Raw genomic sequence first — 26,100 nt, 5'->3', positions numbered from 1 at the left:
CGCCTCCCAGACTCTCGCCATATATACATGCAACAAACAAGCACTCATTTTTATCTCCAAAACGCCACGCAATGGTATCGTAACACTCTATCTACAATCATCATCCCCTCAGTTCTCGTTTCTCCTAGCCGCATGCTCAGCACCTCTTTCCTTCCGCCTCTCCTTCTTCCTCTCAGTCTTTTTCCTTTTATGCTCCCCGAAGCGAGCTGGTTCAGCAACAGCATCTCTCCTCCTCTTTCCGCGTCTCGCATCCCTCCTCTCTCTCACACCCTGCCTGACCTTCAACATAGCCTCAGTAAATTCTTTCGTTCCAACCTTCCTCTTAAGTGTTTCCAGCAATTCTTCGGCATTGTTCTTCAAGGTGTCGTAATCGGTCTTGAATAATTCATCTGTGGAGTATGGCGCCGGAATAGACGTATCTGTGAGATTATGCAGTGGAAGAAGGATTGTCTGTAAAGCTGGCAGAAGATGTGTAGCTTCAACCTTGGACACAAGGTGAACTAGTATTGCAAGTGAGGAGGTTTTTGGAATAAGAGCTGGCGCACGTGGAGGTGATGTCTCTCGGCGGAGGATAAACGACAGGCGCCCAAATAAATAATAAAGCGCAGTCTTCTGTTCCGGAATCTCGTCAGCTACATCATCAGCTTCATCCTCGGACTCAACAGTTTGAGCAAAGCGCCACTTGAGATTATTTGCTGCGGCTACCCGGCCCAGGAATACAAGGTTTTTGACAATTTCGTCCGCCAAGGTACTTGTCAGGCCTGGAGTCTTGAGCATATGAGCTGAGCGTCTAGTAAGGTCCAAAATGTCATCAGTCTTAAGCTTCAAACTACCTGAGCCTTTCAACGGAATAGCGAGTTCTGTTTCCACATTGTTTCGAGCAAAATCCGCAAAGTACATGCTAGCGAGTCGTGCTGCAGACAATTTTACCCATGCGTGTGGATACGACAGACAATAATGCACAGCGGACCAGAGTGAGTTGGTTTCCGGGCCTAGCATCGCCGCTGGAAACCTTTGCACAAGTACAATCGCGAGTTGAGAGGCAGCATATATTTGTTCCCAATCGGAACTCGAGTCTTCAGCCAGTTTAAGAGTTCCCGTTATGGCAGACGTTAGCATACCAATGTCGTTCCCCTCACTAGTCTGCGACTCGATATAGAAACCATATGCTTGGAAAGCCAGCCTTACTACTGATGCATTCTCGCTTTGCTGAATCCAAGATCGAAGGAGGGCTAAAAATGTGGTGGTTCTTTCTTTGTCGGCTCTCTTGAAGATTTCCTTGATGACTTCACCCGCTGCCATACGGCACTTCTCACTATCATCATTCGCAAGAACAAATACTAGCGGCACAAAACAGGTTCCGGATACCTCCTGCACAAAGTCTTCGGAAGATTTGGAAAGTAGGAGGTGAATGACCTCCAGAATAGATAATCGCCCACCCTCTCTCTCATACTTCAGGTTCGCTACAACAAACCCTAGCTGCTTCGTCCATCGGCTTTTCTTCTGTGGATAGTCGCGCAAAAATTGGAAGTATGCTCCTCTAGCAAGATCCCGAGTGTCCTTATCATCGTTTGTGACCATCACTGTTCCTACATAATCAAGAGTATCATAAACGACTGCCGTTTGTACTTTGGAATCCATGACCGCTCTGAGGAAGTTGAACGTAACGTGGCGACGCTCGGGCTCGGTCATGTCGTTCTTGAGTCTGACAAGGAGATCGTCAATGGCCGTATCCTTGATAGGTACATCTTGACGGTCTCGAAGAATTACTGAAACCATCTTAATGGAAGCTTGAGCCAGGTCTGAAGTGGTGCTTGAAGATGCCGAAATACATTTGGTAGCCTCTCCTGCAGCAATACGGTAAAGATTGGTCCCATCAGCTTCCACCTTGAGCGGAACGCGAACGACTGTCGTAAGTAGGCGGAAAGCGGCAACTTTGACTTCTTCTTCCGCTTGAACCACGGCATCGCCCAAAATAGGAATGAATCCGGCTAAGTTGCTTGATGTGCGGAGGTCGTCGTACTTTTTCAACACTGACCGAAGTACGTCAAAGGCGAAGCGGACCAACTTGAAAGTGTAAATAGTATTTGTTCCTCTTTCTCCACTTCGTTTTGCTCCTTTCTGAATGAGATATCGTCTTAGTCTGTAATTGGGTTTTGTTTTTTCTTGCGTATTGGCTACAGCGTAGACATCCTTGATAACCTCATAGCAAAACACCAGACTGTCCCGGCTTTGAGCTGCCGAATTTCTCAGCAAACCGCTACTTATCCTATTCAAAAGCTCGTCGATCTTGCGAACCATTTTCAGACTGAGCTTCTCCTTGAGCAACGACTGGATTGGCTTCACCAAATCTGTTAAACGACTCAGAGTCGCGGTTTTCGCGACCAACTCCATTGAATCATGACTTTTGCTGCTCTTAACTTCTTTCATTTTGCTCACATATTCCTCGGCGTCTTTTTCTTGGCCTGTGGCGCCAAATATGTCATCCATGATAATAGCAACTATAGAAGGGAGGCAGTAATCCAAATCTCCTGGAGCGTACGCTGGTGTCGTGGCCACGAGTATTGAATGCATTGTATACGACAGAACATGCAATTGATATCCTCTCGCCAAGGCGCCTCGGAGTTCTTTTAGGACAAACCCGAAACATGATGGTCCCAGAAGAACGCAAATCTTGGTCAATGTATCTCTTGTCAAATCCCGTGACTCTTGCGCTTTACTTCTTAGGATGTGACATATATCCGTAAGAACAGCAGGTAGACGCTCATTCAACTGCTCTGAAGGCAGGAGCTTCAAGAGTCGCACTATAATCATGGCAACAGGTACACGAAGACTGACGGTAGACTCGTCTTTGTCGTGCAGGTAAGACGTAAGAGAGGGCAAGATATTTGTGGAGAGGTCGTCGGCGAGCTTGACTTGTTTGGGCATTGTTCTAGAGAGCGTACTTCTATTTCCAGGAATCTGTCCTTCGAGGTCCGATTCTTCTGCTGCAGTCGCCAAGGCGTCGATGACTTTCCCGAGCAATCTGATGACTTGCTTCTCGAGGTCAGGTTTGGCTCGGACATAACCAATGAACCTTCTAAGCATTGCCCTGTATTGAGGCCATTCAAGGGATCTGGAGATGACACCAACCGTCGCGGTAGCTTCTGCGGCAAGATTGTGGGCATCGTTCCCCTCTGCACGGTCAAAGATGAAATGCTCAATTAGAGGGATAAAGAAATGACTCATGTTCTTTCCCCCAATTTCGCCTTTCTCCGCAGCAGTGGATAGCTGACCCAATGCACTCGACTGGCGTCCTTTTCCCGCAGTAAGGATGTTATTGAAGAAGGAAGATTCTAGTTCATCCTCGCCTGCAAGAAGGCCATGCATGTCGTTTACCTCGCTCCACGTAGGAAACGTTCGAACGAGATGTGCCATCACTTTCAGGTATTCTCGTCGAATAACCTCTGATGGTTCACGCGCGCCAAGGTAGATGGCAGGAATTAAGACGGTTGATAATAATCTCTTGAAGGAGCTCACTTCTAATTCTGCAGCCTTGCCAGCTGCGTTAATGAATTGACAAATTCCATCAGAGGAATTTGACGACAGAATCCCAAACTCTTCATCGTGGCGTATATAATACAGCATGTTGTAGAGCAGTGGTATCCACTGGTGCGCAGTAAGAAATGCACCCTTCTCACTGTTGATGACATTGAAGGCCTTTAGTCGTCGGTCGTAGTCGGGCTCATCTAGTCGTCCTACCAGGAAAGAATTGAGATCAATACATATGGTCGCAATCTCGCCCAGAACCGGGTCGTTTTCGGCATAAACCATTAATACTCGAGACAAAACTTCTCTACTAGCCTTGTCCTTGAAGAAACCGAAAAGTGAAGTGACTGTGTTGTAAACTTTGTCCTTTAGCTCATCATCATTTTGCAGGTCGTAGAGAGGAACAAAGTGCTCGAGAACTAGCAAGAGACGACCTTTGGTTGCGGGGCTGACTCGGCGAGAGGGCTGGTCGAGAAGGAAGACTGACACGCCAACCAGGTTATGGGCTTGAGATGAAGTGGCCACAAACGGTGCAAGCTCAGAAACGGTTTCGACACAGCTCTCGAGCAGGTCCTTGCTCAGATCTTGTTGCTCCCGCAAAATTCCTCCGACCTGTGTCAGAATATGATCTATGTTGGGGGCTAGAAGTTCCGATTTAATTCTGCCACCTAGTTCTTCATTTTCGTTCTCCCTAGCCAACCTGACAATATTTCTGAAGATAGCCAAGACGAACAATTTCACTTCGTCCTTAGATTTCTGGGGAGCCAAGCAGTCTGCAATCTTGGGAACTATCGTAGGTTCACGGCCAAGAAACATGATAGTTCTCGCGGAAGAAGACCATGTACCTAGTAACCGCAGAAGCGCTGCAACGCTCTGAGCGGTCTCTATCGGCAGCTTATCGAGTCTGGGAAGGACAATGTCCTCGATAATGCAGTCCAAATAGTGTGTCCAGTCAAATTCAGGAGCGGCCGTAAAAATCTGGAGCAAGCACTTCAAGCCCGTCTGACGCACGACTTTGAGCAATGATGTTTGACTAAGCTGACCGTCATCGTCGACATCATCGTCGGCTCTGTCGAACAGACGGCGGCTCGCATATATTGTGCAATAGAGGGTTGTGTTGACAAGCTTGCTTGCGAACGGTGATATTTTGGTGCCGAGTTCTTTCAATACTCCCTCGAGCATGTTGACAATACCGACCTGTCGTCGGACGTTCAACAGCTCCGTATCAAACACAGACGATTGGACAATGCCATTTTCAAGAATGCTAAGGTCCTTAAGCTGGTCAAGAGCGATGTCAAGGAACAACTCCACATCAGCGACACTCAAGTTTCGCAGCACCGTTAATCTTCTGGCTTCTAACCCTTGCTTCCCACTGCCAGCACCTTTCCGGGAGATAGAACGACCATAGAGAATTCTCAGCAATATTGGCATCAGATCGTCGCGATGCTCGGGCTGAATTAGCGTTTGGCCTTGAAAAAGAATTGCGAGCTCATCCTTGAAGCGTGCTTCATCCAAGAGGTTTAAAAGATTCTCTTCGTAAGGCTTAATGCTTTGATTTTTCCATGTAAAAAGTGCTTTCAGAGCCGACTTCTGAATATCGATATCTCCATTGGCGAGGAGTTGAAGTAGAGATTCTCTGACATCTTCTGACCTGTACAATGACTTTGGATTAACAAACAAGGCAAGCAAATCAAGTTGTGACTTTTGATCTTTTCTGGACCATCCACTGGCAACGGGCTCGGGACTGTCGTTCTCTAAGTCAGACTTCTCAGCTGACACCCCAGACCAAGATAGAAACATAGGTATCAACTCTCTTGATCTTCTTTCCGCCACACTAGGGACAACGGAGAGCACTCTCAGAGCTTGTGACCTGGCTGTCGTAGGCTCTGCTGCTACTAGCTGCTGCGCAGTTTCGAATTGCCGTAACATCGTATCTCGCGCGTGGTCCACGGCAGATAAAGATGCCATGGCTATCTTATCCAAATTAGTCAGGTTCGAACATTCAAAATCTGTCAAACCATTGTTGCGAGGTTGCTCCACATCTCTAGCTGATCCGTCCCAAGTCATTGAAGGTGATTCTAGCCATTTAAAGGCCAGCTTGGCGACCGCAGCTTCACCATCTTTTGATTCCGAGATCTGCTTCAGAGACAGGCAGGCATCCTCCCATATTTGAGCAAATTTCACAGTAAGCATACCAAAGCAGAACGATGGAATGGCATCTTTCATCCAAGATCCCGCCGCCTGTGAGGGATATAGTATTGATAGCTTACGTATGTGCATAGATGCAGAACGTGATGTTTGTAAATCTAATGGCGTTTGTTCTACCATTATCATGACGGAAAGAGCTTCAGAATTCGACTCGTGTTCTAGAGTATAAATATGGTCCAATAGACGGAGAGACAACAGCCTCAGTTGATGTGAATCAGTTGAGAGATTAGCAACAAGAGAGGTGACGAATAAATCTGCATCTGCGTCGGATTGCGGAGAAGTATGCAATGATCCAGAGGTCGATTTTGGCGAGCGCTTGAGGCTAGTTTCGTAGTCGTACATGGCTTCTAAGAAATCGGGCAAACGCGCATATCTAGGAGCCGCTGCTCGAAGTAGTGGTTCCAGTGCTCGATCGACCTCGCCAGCTCCCTTGCTCATTCTAGAGAACGCACTGAAGCCCCTTCCAACTATGAAATTTGCCTCTTCCGGGGCAAGCGAGGAGGATGGTCTTAGAGATAACTTGAGCTTTCGGAGGAGAATTTCAGAGATCCTAGCATTGGTTGACGGGTGTACAACTGTACAGTTTAAAATGTCTAAGAGTGCATTGTACTTCGGCAAGCATCGATCATGCCAGGTCGTGGGGCTTCTGTCTTTTGAAGCTGACGAAGCCTGTTCAGGAAAGGGCGAAACTTCCAATTTTTCAAACTTGCTGACAATTTGATCTTGCCAGGACTGAGGCAATACAAATCCCTCTTTACCATACCGGCTTGGAAGAACTCCTGAAGACACCATTTTGGGCAGCAATACGGAGAGTGTATCCCCGTTCTCGGCGTCTGACCAGTGAGCAATCACAAATCTAAAATAAATTAGCATGAATACAGTACTTTACAGAGCATGTCCATACCTCTGGAAATATGGCAGTACTATTGAACGGAATCGTTCAGAGTCGACTTCCGAAAAATAAGAGGAGAAGGTCAAGAACCATTCAGCCAACGGATCCTTTGTCAACGAGTCGAGAAAGGGCGAAATGAACGGGATGATGGCATCCATTGGCGCGTATTGTAATAAAATCGAAACGCTTAGTACAAGGTATTTCCAGACGATTTCCTTTGACTGGATCGCACCAACAAGCTTGTAGTTTTTAGAGACAGCTCGTAGAATATCCGCCATGGTTTTTAAAATTTTGGGCCAGCCTGCCACTCGGGTCCCTTTTCTAACACCGCAGGCAATACCTAAGCATCTACTAGAGTACAAAACCCGGCACAGATTGCTCTTGTCGGGAGACACTGCGAACTCCTCAAGTGCCGTTGTTGCATACACCACGACTGTGTCCAAGATATCTTTAAAAGTGTTTGAGCTAGTATGATGAACCATACTGATGAGAACTCCAGACACAACATCTAACCATGGCGAGGTAGCATCGGAATTCCAGTCATTTTCGTCTAATGATGAAAACAAGGAGTTTAGTATTGCTGGGCCCGAGGTATGTATAGTAAGTCCATTCCCCTTCATAGCTTCTGCAAAAAGTGTCATAACTCCATGGTAATAAAGACCGAACTCCTTCGTACCAGCCATACTGCGCAAGTCGTCTTTCGCATGCTTGACTATCAAGGGAAGGGCTTTGTCCCTGTGCGCGGGAGCTCCAGCTTTCTTGACGAGGTAGCTCAGCGCTTCTGCGGCAAAACGTGCAATGTGATGCTGTTGGCGCCGTTTTCCAAGCAAAGGTGCCATTAAATCGTAGGTTGGACGTAGGTCTGGAACCAATAGCTTCGAAAGATATTTGAACATAAAGGCAAGGCATGTGAAACTCCACTCAATAACCGCCACATCTTGGGGGGTGCCAGCGATAGATGCAACCAATTCTAATGTCTTCGCATAGTATTTTTCGAACCTAGACCCTAAATCATGCGCAAAGTCGGTAACCAATTCTAACAGTGGCTCCAGAGATTCTCTTTCCCGCTTCTCCATGTATGTTACGATGATGTCCATAATCTGGTCCTCGAAGTGTAGAATTTGTGGTAAAGAATCGCACATTGGTAGCACTTCGTTCGTGAATTCGACAAAAGCCTCGGACATATTGAGTTCCCCCCATTTTTCTAATCCTGATTTGAAGTATGAAGTCGTGGTTTTAAGGTCTTCGCTATCGAGGTCTTGTCGGCGCACTCTGCGTATGGGATCAAGAGAATTAAGTTTAGATATTTTCGTAGTAAATGATTCCCATCGGTGATTCTTCTGGTGAAGCGTTCCCCCTTTCGATTTGCGCACCTTCACGATCCGACCTGAGCTGGTTGCCGGCATAGTGGGCAAGTTGTAGTATCTTGAAGTCGAATAGATTCGAGCAAGCTCTCTCTGCGATCCAAAATCCATCACTCTACCACTTATCGAGGGCGGTGAGGGAACCTAAATTTTTCTGCTCAATATTTTCTGCCGGCTTTAATTAGCGGTCTGATGCTGACAACCCCACCAACAGAAGTGCTGAGGGGCGGCGCGCTTGGGCGGTTGCAATCTTCTAGGACCTGGAATACTCGTACCAAAAAGTGCAACAGTTATTTTGTATACCCTGTCCGATTCGAGTAACAAAAGTAAAAGCGCGACAAAAACATTTTGGATTTTATCATCTTTACTATATACATAACATCATAATCTGTGCATGGTATCGTTTCTGCGCCTTAACCTATACGGATTTTAAATGCTGCCCAAAACCACCCACATACCTACCTAAGTAAACGCCAAGTCCAAATGATGCTTACAATGATTATTTCATCTCCTACCTCTCTTGTTAAAGTGCCCACGGCGATATCGTTCATCATGACCATTATGATGCCGATTATGATGGTGGTCTACCCTCTCCACCTTGATAGTCTCCTCGACTTCCTCTTCATACTCTTCATATTCCACATTATAGTACTCATCAACTGCAGCTTTTTCTCTTTTCGCTTCCTCTCCATCAAGCATGAACCGGACAGTTCCTTCTTGTCCACGAGCTCCGATTCCACGTTTGCCGGAACCCGCTGACCGAGGACTCACTGCCGCTGAGGCAGCAATGTCTTTGCCATTGATTCGTAAATCTGAAGGACTCGCTGGTGTGACGGGAGTCTTAGGGGTAATGATATTTAGCTTTCCGTTAATCTTCGGCGCCTCATATTGCTCGGTGTATCGCGCCAGATCGAACTCATGTTCCAGTTCTTTGTTAATGCGTATCCTGATATTGATAAAGGTATCGATAGGATACGATGACCCTATTGCAGACGATTTTTGAAAATGCGTATAGTGTTCGAGCAAGTCTAAGATTGTTTCCATAACTTCTGCTCTCTTGGTATGCCATTTGCGATATGACGGCTGCCTCTCGCCATGTATTCGATTCTCTTGTTTCTCCAAAAGTAGTGTGGCAAGCTCAATACAGGCAAATGACATCGCGGCACAGCTCTGTTTTAGAGGAGCAAATGTGCGATATAGGTCAAGCATGATGTTGTAAGCAGTTCTCGCAACATCACTATCGACTTTAGAGTCTTTTGCCAGTTTGATGATATGTTTATGCGGAAACCGTACCCGAAAATCAAAACCTGACGCCTCCAGCATCAGCCTTTCCAGTCCAATAACCATCTTAGATTGATTCTCAAATGCCTAGCTTTCATTAGCTGATAATCCATATCCTTCAGAACTCAACACCAACAATATCATCCGGGCTGAGATGCTCGGCAATACTATGTTTAACATTATGTGCGGCACACAGAATCTCCTTCGACTTCTTCAGTGTATCTTCAATCTTACACGCTGTGAGGAGGGCTGCTGCTGCCGCATCTTGAAATTGATATTCAGTGTCTTTGTGAGCGAGTCGAAACTTGTGATAATAGACGCACGCCGTACAAAACGTTCGAACGGGCCTTTAAATCTTAGTCCATCTTCCAATAGTACAATCGAGTTCCGAACTCACAGCTGTAACGCTATCCGTACATCGTTTATCCATTGCACACCTTGCAGCCTAAAATTGTCTTCTCGGGTTGGGTTTGCGCCCAGTGTTATGAGTTGATTCTGTAGTTGCTGCTGGAACAGATACGGCTTCGCGACTTGAATATATGAAGGATGGGGACCGATAAGGGCGGTCGCATTCGAGGCAGGCGTTACATTTGGAGCTGGGGGAGCTGGTGCCATGATGTCGCAAACGCCCGGGCAGTCATGGGGCCGCCTGCTGTGCGACAAGCTGACTGGGAAGATATTCTTCGATTGAAATGTGTCTATTTCGCTGAGAAGCTGTTTGCAAGCTCCGTCGCGTTCGCCCGCTTCAGGTTTGCGTGAATACTGCAGGAAGATATGTTCGAGGGTTTGAGCTCGGGCCAAGCTTTCAGAAAGTTGAAGTCGCGACGCGAACCCTCACCTTTTCCAGCTTGCAGACCCTTCTTCGTTTCCGAATGATCACTACAACCGGCAGACGTTAGATCTCATATCAATTTGTATCTAATCGTCTCGCAGATATGGCTGCTAAAATGTAAGTTCCGATTCTCCAACCTATTCTCTGCAATTTAGGGAAGAGTCCAAGATCTGAGCTGAGCTGATCGCGAATAGCGTAGTGCTGGGGGAAGTCAACGGTCGACTGCAACCCGTCTTTACAAAATTGGCGTCGCTGCATGCCAAAAACAGCTTCTCTTTCGCCATAGCTGTAGGCAACCTATTCGCAGATGATAATGAGGCCGTAACAGAGCTCCTCGAGGGCAAACTAACTATTCCGCTTCCTACATACTTCACTGTTGGTCAAAATGCTCTTCCTCCAAGGATCGTAGAGAAAATCGAAAAAGACGAAGAGGTTACATTCACAATTCCACATCACCTTTGACAATTACTAACCAGGACTCAGATTTGCCACAATCTTCACTACTTGGGGAAACGAAGCACAACCAAAACCTCGGAAGGTATCAGAATCGTAGCCTTGGGCGGCCAGTTGGATGAAACGATTATAGGAGGACTATCAAAAGAACAGCACCTACCGTTCCACACGGTTGGCGATGCTAAGGCTTTGCAGGGCGCACATGAGGCAGATATCTTGCTTACAGCGTTGTGGCCGTCTTTCATTAGAAAGGGCTCCAAGGTCTCACTCCCCGAAGGGCTAATTGATGTCACAGGCCAAGATCATATCAGTGACCTGTGTGCCTCACTCAGACCTCGTTACCACTTTTCGTCCTCCCCAGAATTCTTTTTTGAAAGAGAGCCATTCTTCCATCCCCCAACAACCGAAGCACCGGACAACAGGCCTTTAACCCGCTTCATATCTCTTGCTGCGCATGGAAATCCTTTGAAACAGAAAGCACTTTACGCATTCTCTCTTCAGACTTCTGTCGACCCTACAGCGCCGCTCCCGGCCGGTGCTACTGCTTCTCCATTCCTGTCCCGGCCCAATCCAAAGAAACGGCCAGCTCTCGATCTAGAGCCTTATTCAAGGTACGGCACACATGACAGCAATGGTGGCTACAATAAAAGGGGCAGAGGTCGAAGAGGTGAACGTGCTCCGCCGCCAGGGCCCGATTCCTGTTTCTTCTGTCTATCAAACCCTAATCTCGAGACTCATCTCATTTCCTCTATCGGCGACGACGCGTACCTTACTATTGCTAAGGGTCCGTTGACGACATCTGAGACCAACGCAGTGCATGACATCGATTTTCCCGCACACGCACTCATTATTCCTCTGACGCATGCCCCGACCCTTTCATCTATTACAGAAGAAGACGACTCAAAAATAAAAACATACTCAGAAATGAACAAGTTCAAAGACGCCTTACAGAAAATGATTGCTGAAAAATCCAACAATAGTCTCGGGGCCGTCACGTATGAAATCAGTAAAGGTAACGGGGTTCACGTTCACTGGCAACTCTTACCTATGCCTGTAGATATTATTCGTAAGGGGCTTGTTGAAGCTGGCTTTCGCGTTGAAGCGGAAAATCGCTTGTTTCCTTCATTCGAGGTTCGGGACCCTAGAATTGGTGACAATGAGGGCGATTTCTTCAGAGTCTGGATTTGGACGCCACCTGCGGACGAGGCGTCTGTGGGCAGCACCAATTGTCTGATAATGCCCTTTGACCACTCTATTCGATTCGACTTGCAGTTTGGACGAATTGTGTTAGCAAAGCTGCTAGGTCTTACAGACAGAACTCAGTGGAGAGAATGTTCACAGACAGAGGAAGAGGAGAAGAAAGATATCGAAGCCTTCAAAGCGGCATTTAAAAAGTATGATTTCACGCTTTAGCATTTCCTCGATACCCAAATATTTACAAAGAACTTCGATGTTGCAACGAAGCAGCCCAAAGAGAAATTTATCCATACATTAATACCAACACCCGGCATCAAAAATAGCGGAGGTGTGCGTTCGGGTGTCTTGACTCGGTGGACGACACCACAATCTACGGTTGTGATAAAGACTGGTGTTTCCCGGAGATACAAAAGTTAAGCATCATCTTTTATTTATCAAGCTACTGCAGAATATTTATACCCGCAGCTACGGTAACTATCATCGCCTTCATTTAGAATCTCAACATTATTTGTGCCTTCATTACCATGTAGTGGTTGAAGAGAATCATACTCAACTCTTCTGCGAAGAGCCTCGTTCTATGTACATAATGGTTACTAGACATTTTATTTTGAATGCGATGTCTTAAAGACACAATCACAGTGGTTGCAGCTTTTGGCATGAAGCATGATAAAGAAAGAACAACATCGCTGGCCACATTCTCAAGGTATTTCCTAGTGACATTGAAAAAGAGCTCGATGGCTTTATGAATTATACTAGCTGTGATTTATCCTGTCCACTTCCTTCTTATATTACGTCGGTCTACCTTTGAATTAAGTCCATTGGCGGGCTTTCCTCCCACCAGAGCTGAAGTGATTCATCAATGCATCAGCTCCTCCCGTCAATCCGTATCATTTATGATCCAAGCATTTCTTCCACCCCCTTTATGTTGTTGGCTGTAATAACCCAGACTTCTGCGCTGTACAATTTTGGTCCGTTTTTGTTCTCAAGTTGAAGGCTGGGCCTTCCCTCCTTGAGAGCTAAAACAACCCATCGACGTATCAGATCCTCAGATGTGTCTGTTTCAGCACCTTTGATCCAAGCACCGCCTCCACCTCTAGGTTGTCGCGTGTAGTACTCCGAGATTGGCTTTTGAGTCTCTGTCAGATACTGTTCGGAGTCAGCTATAGTGAACACAGTTTGTGATTACAAAAGCAGACATCACGATGCAACATGACTTGGAACGTATCCGATGCGTAGAAGGCACAGAAGATCTATGCAAGACCTCTGATTATCTTGCAGTTTTGATCATTTAGTCTGTGGCTTTCTCGTCCCTCGCATATCCCTTGCTAATCACCCTTATGCTGTCTAGCTGGCGTTCCGCTCAGTGGCACCACTGAGACTATTGCCAGCGCTTTTTCTCAAATGCCACATTCGTATACAACTTGGGCCCATCGGCTTTTGGCGTAGCCTTTTCGCCTTTTCCCTTACAGTTCGATTTTTGTTTGGCTTCTTAGTAGCCTCTTTCTTAACATACTTTGATGGTGTCCCCCGGGGAATTAATAAATTATGACATTCCCTTTTACGAGTATTAGCAACTTGATCAAACGTCGAACCCCAATTTCGTTGTTGGTTTTACTCCGGAAGTTTTGTTTCCTTTTCTTGACAGCCGTCCTAAGAAGAAGCTAGCAGCTATCTTTGGTTGCTTTTCAAGCATGCATCTCTAATTATTGTTTCCTAATTCAAACCCGCGATATAATCCAATATTGGACGATTGAAACAAGAGAGCGATCGGCCAGAAAACAGCTCTTTTGAGAATTGTCAGCCAGCCACAATCCTAAATGCCTATCCGCTGCCGTCCTCGAATGGCAAATACACCGTCGCGTCTAGCCAATGGTTGGTGGCAACTACGAAGCGAATTTTGTGATAGCAAGTAAGACATGCATCCGTGTTGAGCATTCCATGTGCACCACTTGTACAATCCAGCGTCCTTTCCGATCGGGGTTCTAAATTGGATTTAAAAACTCTTTGATTCGCACGCAATGTGATGGCTAGTCCTAGATTGGTCAATATAACAAGCACTCCTTCTACTGAATTAGCCGAAGGAGCGAAACATTCGTAGCGGAAACTACTAGTGGGGGAATGATACTACTCTATGGCTTAGTCCCTGGACCCGATACAGCTGGAAAACGCAACTTGTCACAAATTTCAGCTCCCCTTTCCTTTTACCTTGCCTTCTCGAAGACTTGATAGGAGTTACAGCGACAAGGTCATGAGATCGCTCAGTAGCTTGAGCACCTAGCGAGTCTGATCATAACGAATTAGTAACATCGACGACTTTGTATAAATAGTTCCGGAATCTCTGGTTTGAAATGTCACTTCATCATTTCCAACCTTCACTATATTTTTGGATGGTAAAGAAAGCCTCGAAGGAATCCTTCCAATTATTTCTCGATACTGTAGTTTTTGCACGAGTGGTTCTGAGTAGACTTTCACCTCACAATCATTTACCGCATGGTCTAACTATCATTTAGGTTTTGAATTATTACAACAAACTTTGAGAGCTTTAATCTACCCTCGAAATGAACGGTACCGCGGATGCTCTAGGCCATTTGGCCACTGTTATGGAGAACAATCGACGAGCATGGCGCATACCTATTCGAAGTGTACACGTAACGGTTGAGAATCATACCCAGCATACTCTCATTCTTGTCAACGAGCATCTCCATAAAGGCGAATGGTCTAAACGAAGTGCCGGCAATGAAAATATGGATCGAACCAACCCGCAAGCGCGTATTGAGCCTGGTCAAACAAACATGTTTCTCAACGGGATTGTGGATCGTGGGAGTGGGGTGGAAGGGGAAGTTACTTACGAGCTTGAAGGTACAGGAAAGGCTGTCACTCTGTATTGGGATAATCCCGTTTGGGGCAGCAATTCATATGAGGAGCGGAAGTCCGGAGATGTGAACGTTCAAAGGCACGGCGCCGGGTCTGGGGATGACTCTGCTATAACATGGGCCTTTAGCGATTGAACGCAAGGACTTATTGCCATCCAATTGCTATGGATGAAGTTTTTCTGAAGCGCATCAGCCTTGGGGATAGCTTATTTCGATTTGACAAGCTTGATTGTATTCTTTCCTTAGCAAGTCAGCTACGCCTTGTCACAATTGCAATTGTTGGTGTGGTTGAAGAGATTTACTTGATGTGAACTTCACTTCTACTATTTTCTATTTAAGAGCCGTCAGGTAGAGATTTGACTAATCAGTTCTCCTGACTTATTTTTCAAGCTTTGTCCAATACGAGCAACGGGTAAGATAATTGACGAATTGTTGCCAACTACCTGTAATTCAAGAAGCTAACCTGAAATACCTCTTGGGAGCTTGCGAGCTGGATACATAGGCCACTTAGGGGTGTTAGAATCGTTCTGAGTCAGGAGAACCAACTCAATCTGCTTGACCCTATTTTCAGACACTGTTGCCATCGTCTTTCGTCGTTTTTGAGGATTATGATTGGGTACATCATCTTGGAGTCTCTTCCTAATGGGAAGACAGAGTTGTTCAGGTGGTGTAAAAGACTTCTCTGTCATCAATTGAGTAGGAAGGATATCCATTTCTTCACTCTCCAAAGCTTCATCAGCCTCCTTCTCAAACTCCTCCAACTCAGCACGAGTAGCGAGTAAAGATTTCAGCTCATGGCCATTCAAAGGGAATTCTCCGCCGTAGACATATCTCTTCTGGATTGTGAAACGACGTTTTGTAGCCGTGTCTCCACTCAGACGTTCTCTGGCAGTTCGTCGCATTCTCTCGGTTCGAGCTTGGCTATTGCAGATTTGTGCTTTGACAGAGTTAGCTGTGTAGCGTCTTGGAGATCGCCATCGCTGTCTGATGGATCTCTTGGTTATGTGTTCAGCTACGTCTTTCAATGTCATAGTTCCCCCATATATTCCCAGTTCGGGGAGGATGTTGTCTAATTCTGCTTCTTCGTAGGCTTTCCATTGTTCGAACGACATCTTGATGTGAGTAAGTATTTCAAACGATTTATGAGCTCCTTATCGTGTTACCATTCCCCGACTGAGAATATGTTACCTTATATGGAGTTTGAATGCCTTGTCATTGTAATGTTTTCAAGTAACCTTTGTATTGGTTGATGTGAATCTTGTGTTGTTCAACTCTGAACCCTTTGTGGCAAGAGATAAACAGCAAATACTTTTGTCCAAATGCTGACACAGTTGTAGCTCTGAAAGAATCATGTAAGATGAAAGGGCCGAACAGACAATTTCCTTTGTTTCTTCCTTCCTTCTCTACACCAGAGCAAACAAATCTCCATGGCACAGTTTGAAATATTTCCTTCAAGGCATATGATACAGTGCATAATCAAATCAACGTACTTCTCTTTGACTAGTCATCTCGATCCTGATCAGCATCACGAGCTTCTCTGAAACTATGAAATTGACTCCGCAAAATCCAACTTCTTTGTATTTCAAGTTCCCAGATTTCACAAACCTACCAGAAAAGAACCAAGAGATTCATCATAGTTTGACATTTGTATATAGGCCATTTAAATAACTCTCACATGGTTCTTTATCATGGTTTTCTACACAGATAGAAGTGATTCCTTCTAAATTGCGGCGCGGTCATAACAGTCCACACTCAAAGGAACCAAACAAACTTTGCATACTCTCACCTACATGATATCTGCTCTTGATAAAGTTCATAAATACAGTTCTTGATACCGTTTGTCCTTTGTCTCTGGTTCGTTTCCGCAGAAATCCGGTTCAAAAAGTGGAGAAAACTAACCGCGAAAAGTTTTGTTGCATGTCGCACCCCCAAATTCGACGATTTCACAGCCTCGTATAGCCTCGCCATTTTCGAGCTTTTCAAAAAACTTAAGTTGCGCCTTGCTAGCGGCCTTGTTGCCTTACTGTCCTTAAAGTTGGCTGTAGTGAATGTGAAGGGTCGTTGTTCTCGCTTAGTGTGAACGCCCCCCCTTAAAGTTTGGCCATGAAGAAAGCATAGTGAGTTGACGTCTTTCAGAGTTTTTGACTGTAGATTGTGATACACATATTTCAGATACTTATGAAAAGATGATGGTGTTCAAAAATTGGGTTTGAGAGATCGTCCGTTATTGACTTACTGAAATGTTAAGAGTCTATTAGTCCTAGGCAATTCCCTTTTTGAAAGGGGCACTAAAAGCCAGTTTTTGAGAGATGCATACATATATCATGTTTGAATATTATGACTATAACAGTGGAGCAACAAAGGTATCTACGCTGAGAGGCTTTGCAAACCCTACTCCAATTATCAACCTTTGGTCTTTAGTCAATTGTGGTCAGCTGATCCAAACGTCCAGAACACTCCTTCTTGCTCATATATTGTTTTTCTTCAGGAAGAAAAAGCTGCTCAGAGGAAAAACTACCCCATCTCCAACTGGATTGTTTCTCGCCAAGAACAATCCTTCCGAATTGTTTGCCCTGCCTGAAGAGACTTCTCCTATTTTAGCAGAACCAAATATGAAATGTGGTTTGTCGTCAGTACCGTACTTCTTTTGACTATCGGCAGCTGTTACTTCTTCATGACACACCGCGACTCCAACAATTCCCAGTGAGATCTGGCGCATGTATTCTATTTGTTTTGTCTTCGTAGTTTTCAGGATTTGAAGTAGGGTCTGTGATGGGACAGCGCGATTTTCAAACAGACGCTCAAATACGAGGCAATCATCTAGCCGAGGCTTTTGGATGCGGATGTGTTCGTACATGAATGCGTATATTTCTGATGTCGATTCGGTCTCTGGGATCTGAGTCGACACAAGCTCGATGAGGGCAGTAACTTCTCTGGTTCCAAACGGGCACAGCCTAAGCTTATCCAGGCAACAGCTACACAAATCATTGATACCATATCGATGTGCTAGACACAGAAGTTGAATAATGCCGGTCACAGTCGACAACGTTTCGTCTGTAGTAAGGTGGGAGCCGCAAGCGATGCTGCTTTCTAAACCCCAGTCGTAACCCTCTGCCAAAGAATTCGGAACATCTTTGACTACCATAATAGGCGCTTCGAGGTACTCTTCCATTTCCTCCTCGTTTATGATCCGCGGGTAACATTTGCCCTCATAAATGAACTCAACCAGCCGATGGAAAACCGCGGGGTCTTCCTCGGGGAAATTCATTTTCTCATCTTTTCCTTCCATGAAGGCCCCTGGGCGTAGTGCACCGTTGAAATAAGGGAACTTGAGTAGTGAGTGCTTATGCACATAGAAGGTTTCTGTTTTCTCTCCAGATCCTACCACAAGTGTGACGAGAGGGGAGGAGTAGTTTCTAAAGGCATTAGTTTTGTTATCCAGTTGGTTCGAAGATTTACCTCACCTTGATGTTGGATCGTTCTTTTCGTCTGGAGATGCCCAAGGCTCATAAACATTCTGATGAGCCGTCTCAAGCTTTACGGATACTGAATATTTCATCCTCAGAGATATCTATGAATTTATTTATGTTGAAGATACAATGACGACGATGTATATCTGTTGGACTCCCTACAATTGGAATGTAGGTGTTAATATTTTCAGAGAAAAGAACCAATATACACGGAGAAGATATAGAGACAATCTAAATTGTCTCGTGTTTCTCTGTTCAACTCTCTATCACTGATTACATGGCGAGCAGTCAGTGAAATAACCTTCTTCTGAAATACCACACCAGATTGAATTCACTTATAATCCCCAGTTCATGTTTGCTCATCACATGATGTTTGGATTTGGTTAGGTAGACGATCTACTTGGGGGCCCTTACACTTAAACTCCTTCGCATAATGATATTTATTCATCTCTTTCCTCGCTGTCTCACAATTCACCTTCCACTCACTGAGCGGCACAAACTCGAATCTTTTAGGAATATGGAGACTAGGAGAGATTTTTTTCCTATCACAATCTTCCGTTACATTAGGTGTGTTCTTGTAAATAAGCCGACTTAACTAAATATCATGTTTGGAAATACTTCTTACATTCTAGCCAAGACGAGCACCCCTCCCAAGTCAGATGAACAACTGTACAGAGAGTGACATTAGCTGAGTAAGAATTAATTGAGACTCAAGGTCAACTCAAGCAAATTCAATTACACACCTTCCATCCCTTATGCTGAATCAAGTCATATAGACAAAAGAGCAACGAGTTTTCAAATCACCTCAACAAGCTACAGAAGAAGATTCCCAGTCAAATGTACTTCATTACTATAAAAATTTCATATCTCATAACAATTACCAAACCATCTCATTCCCAAAACCCGCCAACTCCAAACCCAAATCACAACAAAACCCAATCAACAAAACACATCAAACCACCTACCTCCTCCTGGCCAGCGCCCCCTCCAACTTCCTAATCCCCGCCTGCAACCCCCCACCCTTCTCCGAATTCGCCTCCAAATACTCCTCCATCACCTCCCTAACAGCCCTCATCCCCTTCAGCACCGGCATCTTCGTTCCTTCCTCCCCCTCAAGATGTGCCGCCGGATTCAGCAAGAGCGCGAAAACCTGGCTCCAAATCTCCGTCTGCCAGTACCTCTTGAGTGATTCCCTGATACGCCAGGTCTTCGCGCCTTGCGCACCTAGTCCGGCACCTTTGTCTGCGACTGTGTCGATGTATTTGCCGAACAACATGCTGTGGATGATACCGGCGAGGCCGTGGTAGTCAATTTGCCAGGTCCATGGTCGGAGTTCACGCATTTCGGCACAGTCTTGGGGACCGGTTTTCCAGTCGGCGATGAATTGGACGTCTGGACGGAAGGCTTTCATGTCAATTCCGCGGCCGAAATCGATCAAGGCAATGCCTTTCTTGTTCCAGCCGCCTGTGCCGTCTCGCCTGAACTGGGGTGTCCAGACTTCAGAGTCTGATAGGGCATCGAGCCGGACGAGACAGTTGTCGGCTTTGAGATCGCCGTGGAGAAGAGATTTGGAATGAAGTGACTCCATGGTTCGGAAAAGCTCAACTGTAAAGAACATGACCATAAGTTCATCCATAACGCCTGGACCGGTAGCTGTAGAGTCCGTGCGGGCGAGGTTGATGGCATCGAGAAGAGTTCCTTGCTCGCGGAATTCTTCTATGAGGTAGCACTCATCTTTGTAAAGATGCATTTCATACACATTGATAATACTTTCAGCAGCACGAGAGACGCCAAGTCGTCTTTTGGCTTGACGCATGATATAGAATTCCCAAGCTGATGGCGGATCTTCCATCTTCAGGGCTTCTAGATCCTTCCGTTGCGTGGCGGAGAATGCCCCTTTACCCATGACAGCGACGGAGTTCTCATCCTCATCATTCGCAGCGACATTTTCCAATAGGTAAACTGGTGCAAAAGCTCCAGCTCCTAGTTCACGCTTGACGATATATTCTCGGGAGGTGCCAGGGAAACGGAGAGTTGGTGGCATGGAGAGATTTGTCGTTGTCTTGTCGCTAGCGTTTTTGGTGATTTTTGCCATTGCTTTGGCGAATTTTTTTATTTCCGTGCTGCGGCTTCCGTCCTCATTCTTGTGTTCAAAGAAGCCTTCATATGTTGACAGAGGTGGTTGAAGTTGCTCAAGAATCAACGCACGGGTGTAGTCATCAACCGGATTGCACTGAGCATCCTTGATGATGGGCCCTTTGTTGGCCATCTCTTTTGCAAAGGGCACCTTTGCCACTACCTGCGCGACCTTCTGTGGCTTGGTTTGTTTGACTAGCTGCGGTTGTGCTATTCGTTCCACCGGGCGAGCTTCGTTGATGATTTCCCTAAATGGACTACTACCCAGCTCAATTACCCGTTCACGAGCATTGCCTTTGCTAGGTGTCTTTGAATTGAAATAGTCCTTTTGGCCCCGTGCAGTAGGTAATCCGAGCGATGATTCTGTCTTCTCAGCAATCGGTGTCATGAAAGGCAATCGATTTTGACAAACTTGTGAAGGGTCTCGATAGGGCCGCATAGCTGGCTCATAGTCTTCTGGCGGTATGGGGACAAACATCATTCGGCCATTAGACGGAGCATCTGGAGAAATTGGAGTCACCAATTCTTCCTCATCACGACGCCGTGGTAATTCCACTTCAATAGCATCGAACGTGTCCTCTGCTGCGGTCGATTTCGATGCTCGTGTATCGTCGTGCTCCTCGTCATCTTCATCTATATCTGGTATATGCTTCCTCGCGGTAAATTCTGACCATTCGCTCACACTTTTCACATCTGAGGTCTCATCATCATGCTCATCATCTTCATCGTCGCCGGCCTCGCTAGTAGTTGGTAGTCGCCCTGTCGTTGTACTTTCCCCGCCGCTGGTGTAGTCGCCATCGGTCGTATCACCATCATCATCGCTGCTCTCCTCTTCTTCTTCTTGCTCCTCTTCGGCGGGTAGCGGCTGGCTAAATAAATCATATATCTCATCAGTTGCTGCACGAGTATGCAATGTCATTGTTTGTTCCTTGGATGATTTTCGCTTGGTCATTTTCTTTCCGGAAGGTGATTCGAGTTTCGCTTTTACTAATGATTGTCAGATGCAAACTCCTCCTCAACACGCAGCACTCACTTATTTGGGTCTCGTTGACTTCTTTGATTTTCATCTTGCGACCCCGCCCGTCTCGATTTGTCGATTTAACAATTTCGCCATTCTCATCAAGGGGGATTGTTACTGGGCCTCGTGCAATTACAAGCGTTTCGACTTTTTTAACGATTGGCTCAACAACATCAAATTGTTCATCCAATGGCTCAGCGACATCAAAATCTTGATGAGAAGGTATTTCAGACACCCAAACCTTCATTAGCCACCCTCTGCTCGCGGCTCTCAATTCTTCCAAGCATAATTCAGAGCCCACAATATCAGGACTTGGATACAGTGCTTCTAGGTTAACAGAAATACGTTCGGTTCTTCCTTTCACATTGACTGTCACTTGTTGCTGAGCAGGATTGATAACTTGTTGATATTCGTAACGTGGTAAAGACTGAAATACAAAAGCGCCGAAACGACAAATAATTAGTCCTGTGATGATCAACAAGTGTGTGAGGAGGAATTGAGGAAATGTAGCTTACCTCATCCTTGAATACCGCCATTTTCGTACTGCTTTTCTTCCCACCAGCCTTCAAAGTTTCACCCACCATAGGTTTAGGCGCCATAACATTCTCCTTTTTACGATCTGACAGCGATCCAATACTTTGCCATCCGGTTGTTCCAGCTCCTGAGACCGCTGGAGCAGCCTCATCCGCATCCGAGAAGATCGCAAGTTTTGGTTTACCACTCTTCGTTGTAGCAGACCCGCCCACTCCCGAATTTGGTCTAGGCGCTTGGGGATCTCTAGGTGCAGCAGCAGCGAAAGGGTCAACTTTCACGCCCAATGCCGCACGTACCGTAGGTAGAGCCGGCGAAGAAGGCTGCATAACATCTTCCGGCTGCTGAGCGTAGCGCTGTTGAAACTCGTTGAATTTCCGTAATAATCTCGGAGCAGGTCGAGCTTCCTTATCAATCCCAAGTTTGTAAACCTCTTCAGCCTGCGTCCAGCGCCCTGCGCCCTCTAACCAAGCAGCGAACTCTTCATAAAATAACGCCAATCCATCTCCAATGTTGTGACGCGATAAGAATGCGAACGTCTCGCGTGGGGTATCTGAAAAGAAACGAATATAGGAAAGCCATAACTTGAGGTATCGTGGATCATTTTTGTATTGCGCCGAATTGAGAAATGTTTTTGTTGCGCGTTCAAGCAGCGGAAGGAGTTGTGATGACGGTGTTGCTTGCGCAGATGGGTATGCCTCGAGAGTCCACCGAACATAGCGATCGTAAATATCTAATGGGTCATCGGATTCTGAGATATTCTCTAACTCTATTTCGAACTCTTGTCGCGCTAAGTCGTTCAGGTTTTTGGTGTCTGAAGGTGTCGGTGTCGCTAATTTGTGGAGGGGTAACGGTGAAAACATACTGGCCAGAGCTCGCGCCGAGCGTCCGCCAGGTAAGGCCTGTATGTTCTCTTTTTGGTTCTCGATGATGTCGAAGTCGATCAGATTCTCGGAGGCCGCCATCCTGTCTGCCTCTGTCGGGTTATCGTAGTTGTCGTGTTTTGTCGTGGTTCCGGTCAATGGCATGGCATCTAGAGCCAGTGTAATCAATAAATATCCGGGTAAATGTCAGACCAGACCGGTCGTCACGGCAACAGATTCGTTTGGCCTTGGAGCACCACCACCACCACAAGTCCACGACTGTACGAGTTTATACATCTGTTAGATGTATCAAATGAATTGACGTGATTTGAGTGCAGCAAATCAATTTCTTCTCTCTCTTATATTTACTAGATTATTACTTTAAATTATTGGAAATATCGTTCTTTCCATCCAGCTTTACAACAATTAAATCAATTCCCTGACCATCCTCCAAGTCCCGTCCCATCGTGTTCTGACCACGTGAGTCCGTTACGCCAGAGGAAATCGTTTCTTGTGGAACGAAATATATTGCCGACTGCTCATCATCCGCGATCTGGCTGTGCGTTTTTCTGTTCTTCCAGCTACGAAGCGGCGACGATGAACATGCATCTGGTGTGGCTGGTTTTGCTGAACGTGAAAACACACCAAAAACTTTGGGGGCGAGCAGGCAGAGAAGTGGCCGAAGGGCTGGAAGACAAGCACATACTAGTGCAAGACTGTTTTCGATGACGGACCAGACGAAGGCGTCCACATCGTCCCATGTGGTATCGACATAGGAGCCAAACGTCATGAGGTATCGGAGTCGCACGATGCTTATGATAGTTGCGCTTAGCGGTTAGTCAAGCCATATAAGTGAGGAGAATAGAAGCTTACAGAGAGCCGATGCTGAACATAATTGTTGCTGTGATCTTCTTTCCAGCTCCAATATTCAAGGACTTTATGCATGGAATCGGAAGAGAGAGAATGATCAGATCCTCTAGAATACTAAATCCACCAGCCAGAATAGTTAAGACTTTGACGTTGACGCAATGACTCGGCACTGAGAAGTCCCATGTTGAACGGACTGGGGTACATTGGAATATGACTATCATGAGAAAGATTATCCATTTCGTTCCAAGAAATGTCAAGGTGAGGTAGCACCCTATGCGAGTCCATTTCTGTAGGAAGAAAATCCTCAGGAAAAACAGTAAGAGCGAAACCTTCGAGAGAATCTGAACGAATACGTAATTTATCTGCCCTGCATAGAAAAGCTACAAGTGTCAAAGTTTATCTGATGAATTGTAGGGCAAGCCACGTACCTGTCGGATGTGGATTATGCTAGACGGATCTATTGTCCAAGCATGTTTTCCGAAGCCTAGACTTGCCACTGACAACGAATCAGTTTTAATACATATTCTTGAAGGATAAAGTCAAACGCACATGGAAACATGAGAGCTAAAGTTGCCGTAGAAAACACCTACGCCAAAGCAATCCAATTAGCATTGGTAAGACGGCATTGAAAACCTAGTTCAACCTACGGCTGCAATCATGAAAGTATGATCGTCCCATCCGGTGACAGTTGTAATTCTCATCCTCGAATAACATCTTGCCAAGATGAAAGGGATTGTGACCCCCAACAGAGAAATAGCTACGGCACGAATATTATTGCTCCTGGAAGGTATCGGGTACCCAGTGCAGAGTTTAGTGTACGATGATTGGACGCCTAGTACAGTTAGAGATAGTGCTACAGGCCACAGTGGGTAGCTCACTAAGTTGGTGATCCCAAATGCAATTGTACTCAATGCATTTTGCAATTTGTCGCTGAGCTGAAAAGTCTGGACAGAGATCATTTGCCAATTCAGCGTCGCTTAATGTTCCCACTAAAGAAGTAAAATTGGAGGAAGTGCATGGTTGCTGAAAATTAGTTAGAGATGCGTTGTAACATTCGCAGAGCCATGCTTACCACACAAGTAGGAAGTGTTTGCAAAATTGATAATAATGGTTGACTCTCTTGCCCATAAATTGCGCTCGCTAGAGATATGAAGCAAAACGTCCGAACCATGAGTAATTTCATTTTCCCGGGAGTTATTGATAGTAACCTGGATTTGCTTCTTTGAAACTCGATGAGCAATCACATTAAGTATTCCCTACAGAGCTGAGAACATCTGTGACCATATACTCACGAGTGACGATAACACGCGAGTTGAAACGAAGATTAACTAAATCAGTGCAATTCAATTGAAGGAACTGAAACACTGTTGAGGTATGATGAATGAAAAATATGGAAGCAAAAATGAACAGAAAACAAGGTCTGCAAACATCAAAACCTGAACATAGTGTAAAACATTTACTACCATCACACGGCATCATAGCCAGAAAAGAGTGTATGTGCAACAAAGAAACAAGAGTTATAGAGGGTTTCTCAGCTGCGGGATCAAACTTTAAAGGACGAGCAGTTCCAATGTTTGGCTGCATCTCTTTCCGTTTGGCAAAGCGCTCAGACTCGGCCGGCAACACAGTTTCCCACCTACTTGACTCGAGATTCGAGATAGGATACTGCCCTTGCAGGTTCTCACAATAGACTATTGTCTAAATAAAAAGAATTTAGCAGAATTTTCATTGTTTTCTCGATCTTTTTTCCTAGTGGCATTGTCGTGTGACTTTGGCCTTTCTCTCCGTTCTAGATGGGTTTTCCAGCTTCGTTTGAGCAATGAGCAGCGAGCTGAGTATGGTTACGCAAAAGGGTAAAGTAATTCGAGACCGACGTACAGAATGCCAAAGCAGTAGAGTCTGTAGATGAGAAACTAGAGACGTAAGGCACGGTTGTTAAAAGATGCAACCAAGACTGGTAGAACGACATGTTCGTGATGGACTCGAAGTCGAGCTCGAGCTCGGACGGTTTGACGATGCAGCCGACAGTAGTGTTGATTTACTGACTTGGCAAGCCGTTCGGCCTTGGAAGCACAAAATCCCGCGTGACGACAACAAATGTCCTGAATACCTTTCGTCTCAGTTCGAGTCTTTTGAGGATATACTTCGAGTTGACCCTTTGCAGTCCGCATGGAAGCTTGCCCGTCCACCGTCCCTCTACGCCCGATCCACTTGACGCCCGGTACGGATGGACCCCATTACGCGTTCCAATTTTAGCATCCACGCGTCGCTGCTCTGTTCTACGAAATCTACCGTACAGAGCCAAACAGACGATTAACGTTTGCTATGAAACTCTCATAGGAAGCATTAATCCGTCTGAATCGTTTGGCGTTCGTCCAATTGCCGGCCGGCGGGCTTTCAGCGGCTGAAGCGGTTCGAAGTCGACTTGGAAGTCTCTGGCGGCTAATGAGAATGGAATTGCAAGAAGAAAGCCCTGAGCATTAGTATATCATTACAATGACTGGCAGAAAGAACAATTTGGGAAAGCGCAGACGGAAAGCAGCAGTACTGATATGCTGCCGCGTTTCTGCGAGCCGCGCGGGGT

General features: G+C 45.8%; 10 protein-coding genes across 10 annotated transcripts; 3 read left to right on the top strand and 7 right to left on the bottom strand.

The window, feature by feature from the left end:
• Positions 1-108: 108 nt before the first annotated feature.
• On the bottom strand, positions 109-8,034 carry GLAREA_02083 (ARM repeat-containing protein; the record flags this gene model as incomplete). The annotated part of the gene is made up of 2 exons (XM_008089299.1): positions 109-6,592; positions 6,641-8,034. 2 exons carry the CDS (start codon positions 8,032-8,034, stop codon positions 109-111), a joined length of 7,878 nt encoding a protein of 2,625 aa, XP_008087490.1.
• A 462-nt stretch (positions 8,035-8,496) lies between these two features.
• Positions 8,497-9,888, bottom strand: GLAREA_02082 (Cyclin-like protein; the record flags this gene model as incomplete). Its single annotated transcript, XM_008089298.1, has 3 exons — positions 8,497-9,360; positions 9,410-9,620; positions 9,671-9,888. The coding sequence occupies 3 exons, from the start codon at positions 9,886-9,888 to the stop codon at positions 8,497-8,499; spliced, it is 1,293 nt and encodes a 430-aa protein (XP_008087489.1).
• A 320-nt stretch (positions 9,889-10,208) lies between these two features.
• GLAREA_02081 (uncharacterized protein) lies at positions 10,209-11,971 on the top strand (the record flags this gene model as incomplete). Its single annotated transcript, XM_008089297.1, has 3 exons — positions 10,209-10,222; positions 10,300-10,537; positions 10,589-11,971. 3 exons carry the CDS (start codon positions 10,209-10,211, stop codon positions 11,969-11,971), a joined length of 1,635 nt encoding a protein of 544 aa, XP_008087488.1.
• A 675-nt stretch (positions 11,972-12,646) lies between these two features.
• Positions 12,647-12,953, bottom strand: GLAREA_02080 (uncharacterized protein; the record flags this gene model as incomplete). The annotated part of the gene is made up of 2 exons (XM_008089296.1): positions 12,647-12,901; positions 12,942-12,953. 2 exons carry the CDS (start codon positions 12,951-12,953, stop codon positions 12,647-12,649), a joined length of 267 nt encoding a protein of 88 aa, XP_008087487.1.
• Positions 12,954-14,313: 1,360 nt separating this feature from the next.
• Positions 14,314-14,763, top strand: GLAREA_02079 (Crystal protein ET79; the record flags this gene model as incomplete). The annotated part of the gene is made up of 1 exon (XM_008089295.1): positions 14,314-14,763. The coding sequence occupies one exon, from the start codon at positions 14,314-14,316 to the stop codon at positions 14,761-14,763; it is 450 nt and encodes a 149-aa protein (XP_008087486.1).
• Positions 14,764-15,086: 323 nt separating this feature from the next.
• Positions 15,087-15,740, bottom strand: GLAREA_02078 (uncharacterized protein; the record flags this gene model as incomplete). The annotated part of the gene is made up of 1 exon (XM_008089294.1): positions 15,087-15,740. One exon carries the CDS (start codon positions 15,738-15,740, stop codon positions 15,087-15,089), a length of 654 nt encoding a protein of 217 aa, XP_008087485.1.
• Positions 15,741-17,095: 1,355 nt separating this feature from the next.
• GLAREA_02077 (POZ) lies at positions 17,096-18,187 on the bottom strand (the record flags this gene model as incomplete). Its single annotated transcript, XM_008089293.1, has 2 exons — positions 17,096-18,044; positions 18,093-18,187. 2 exons carry the CDS (start codon positions 18,185-18,187, stop codon positions 17,096-17,098), a joined length of 1,044 nt encoding a protein of 347 aa, XP_008087484.1.
• An 872-nt stretch (positions 18,188-19,059) lies between these two features.
• On the bottom strand, positions 19,060-22,811 carry GLAREA_02076 (Protein kinase-like (PK-like); the record flags this gene model as incomplete). The annotated part of the gene is made up of 3 exons (XM_008089292.1): positions 19,060-21,221; positions 21,268-21,679; positions 21,768-22,811. The coding sequence occupies 3 exons, from the start codon at positions 22,809-22,811 to the stop codon at positions 19,060-19,062; spliced, it is 3,618 nt and encodes a 1,205-aa protein (XP_008087483.1).
• Positions 22,812-23,022: 211 nt separating this feature from the next.
• Positions 23,023-24,217, bottom strand: GLAREA_02075 (uncharacterized protein; the record flags this gene model as incomplete). The annotated part of the gene is made up of 5 exons (XM_008089291.1): positions 23,023-23,473; positions 23,520-23,896; positions 23,945-24,012; positions 24,066-24,102; positions 24,164-24,217. The coding sequence occupies 5 exons, from the start codon at positions 24,215-24,217 to the stop codon at positions 23,023-23,025; spliced, it is 987 nt and encodes a 328-aa protein (XP_008087482.1).
• Positions 24,218-25,458: 1,241 nt separating this feature from the next.
• Positions 25,459-25,731, top strand: GLAREA_02074 (uncharacterized protein; the record flags this gene model as incomplete). The annotated part of the gene is made up of 1 exon (XM_008089290.1): positions 25,459-25,731. One exon carries the CDS (start codon positions 25,459-25,461, stop codon positions 25,729-25,731), a length of 273 nt encoding a protein of 90 aa, XP_008087481.1.
• Positions 25,732-26,100: the final 369 nt, after the last annotated feature.

This window comes from Glarea lozoyensis (assembly GCF_000409485.1).
Source record: "Glarea lozoyensis ATCC 20868 chromosome Unknown GLAREA7, whole genome shotgun sequence".
NCBI lineage: Eukaryota > Fungi > Ascomycota > Leotiomycetes > Helotiales > Helotiaceae > Glarea > Glarea lozoyensis.
Note: the sequence above shows the minus strand (reverse complement) of the source record. Positions and strands in the feature narration are given on the sequence as shown.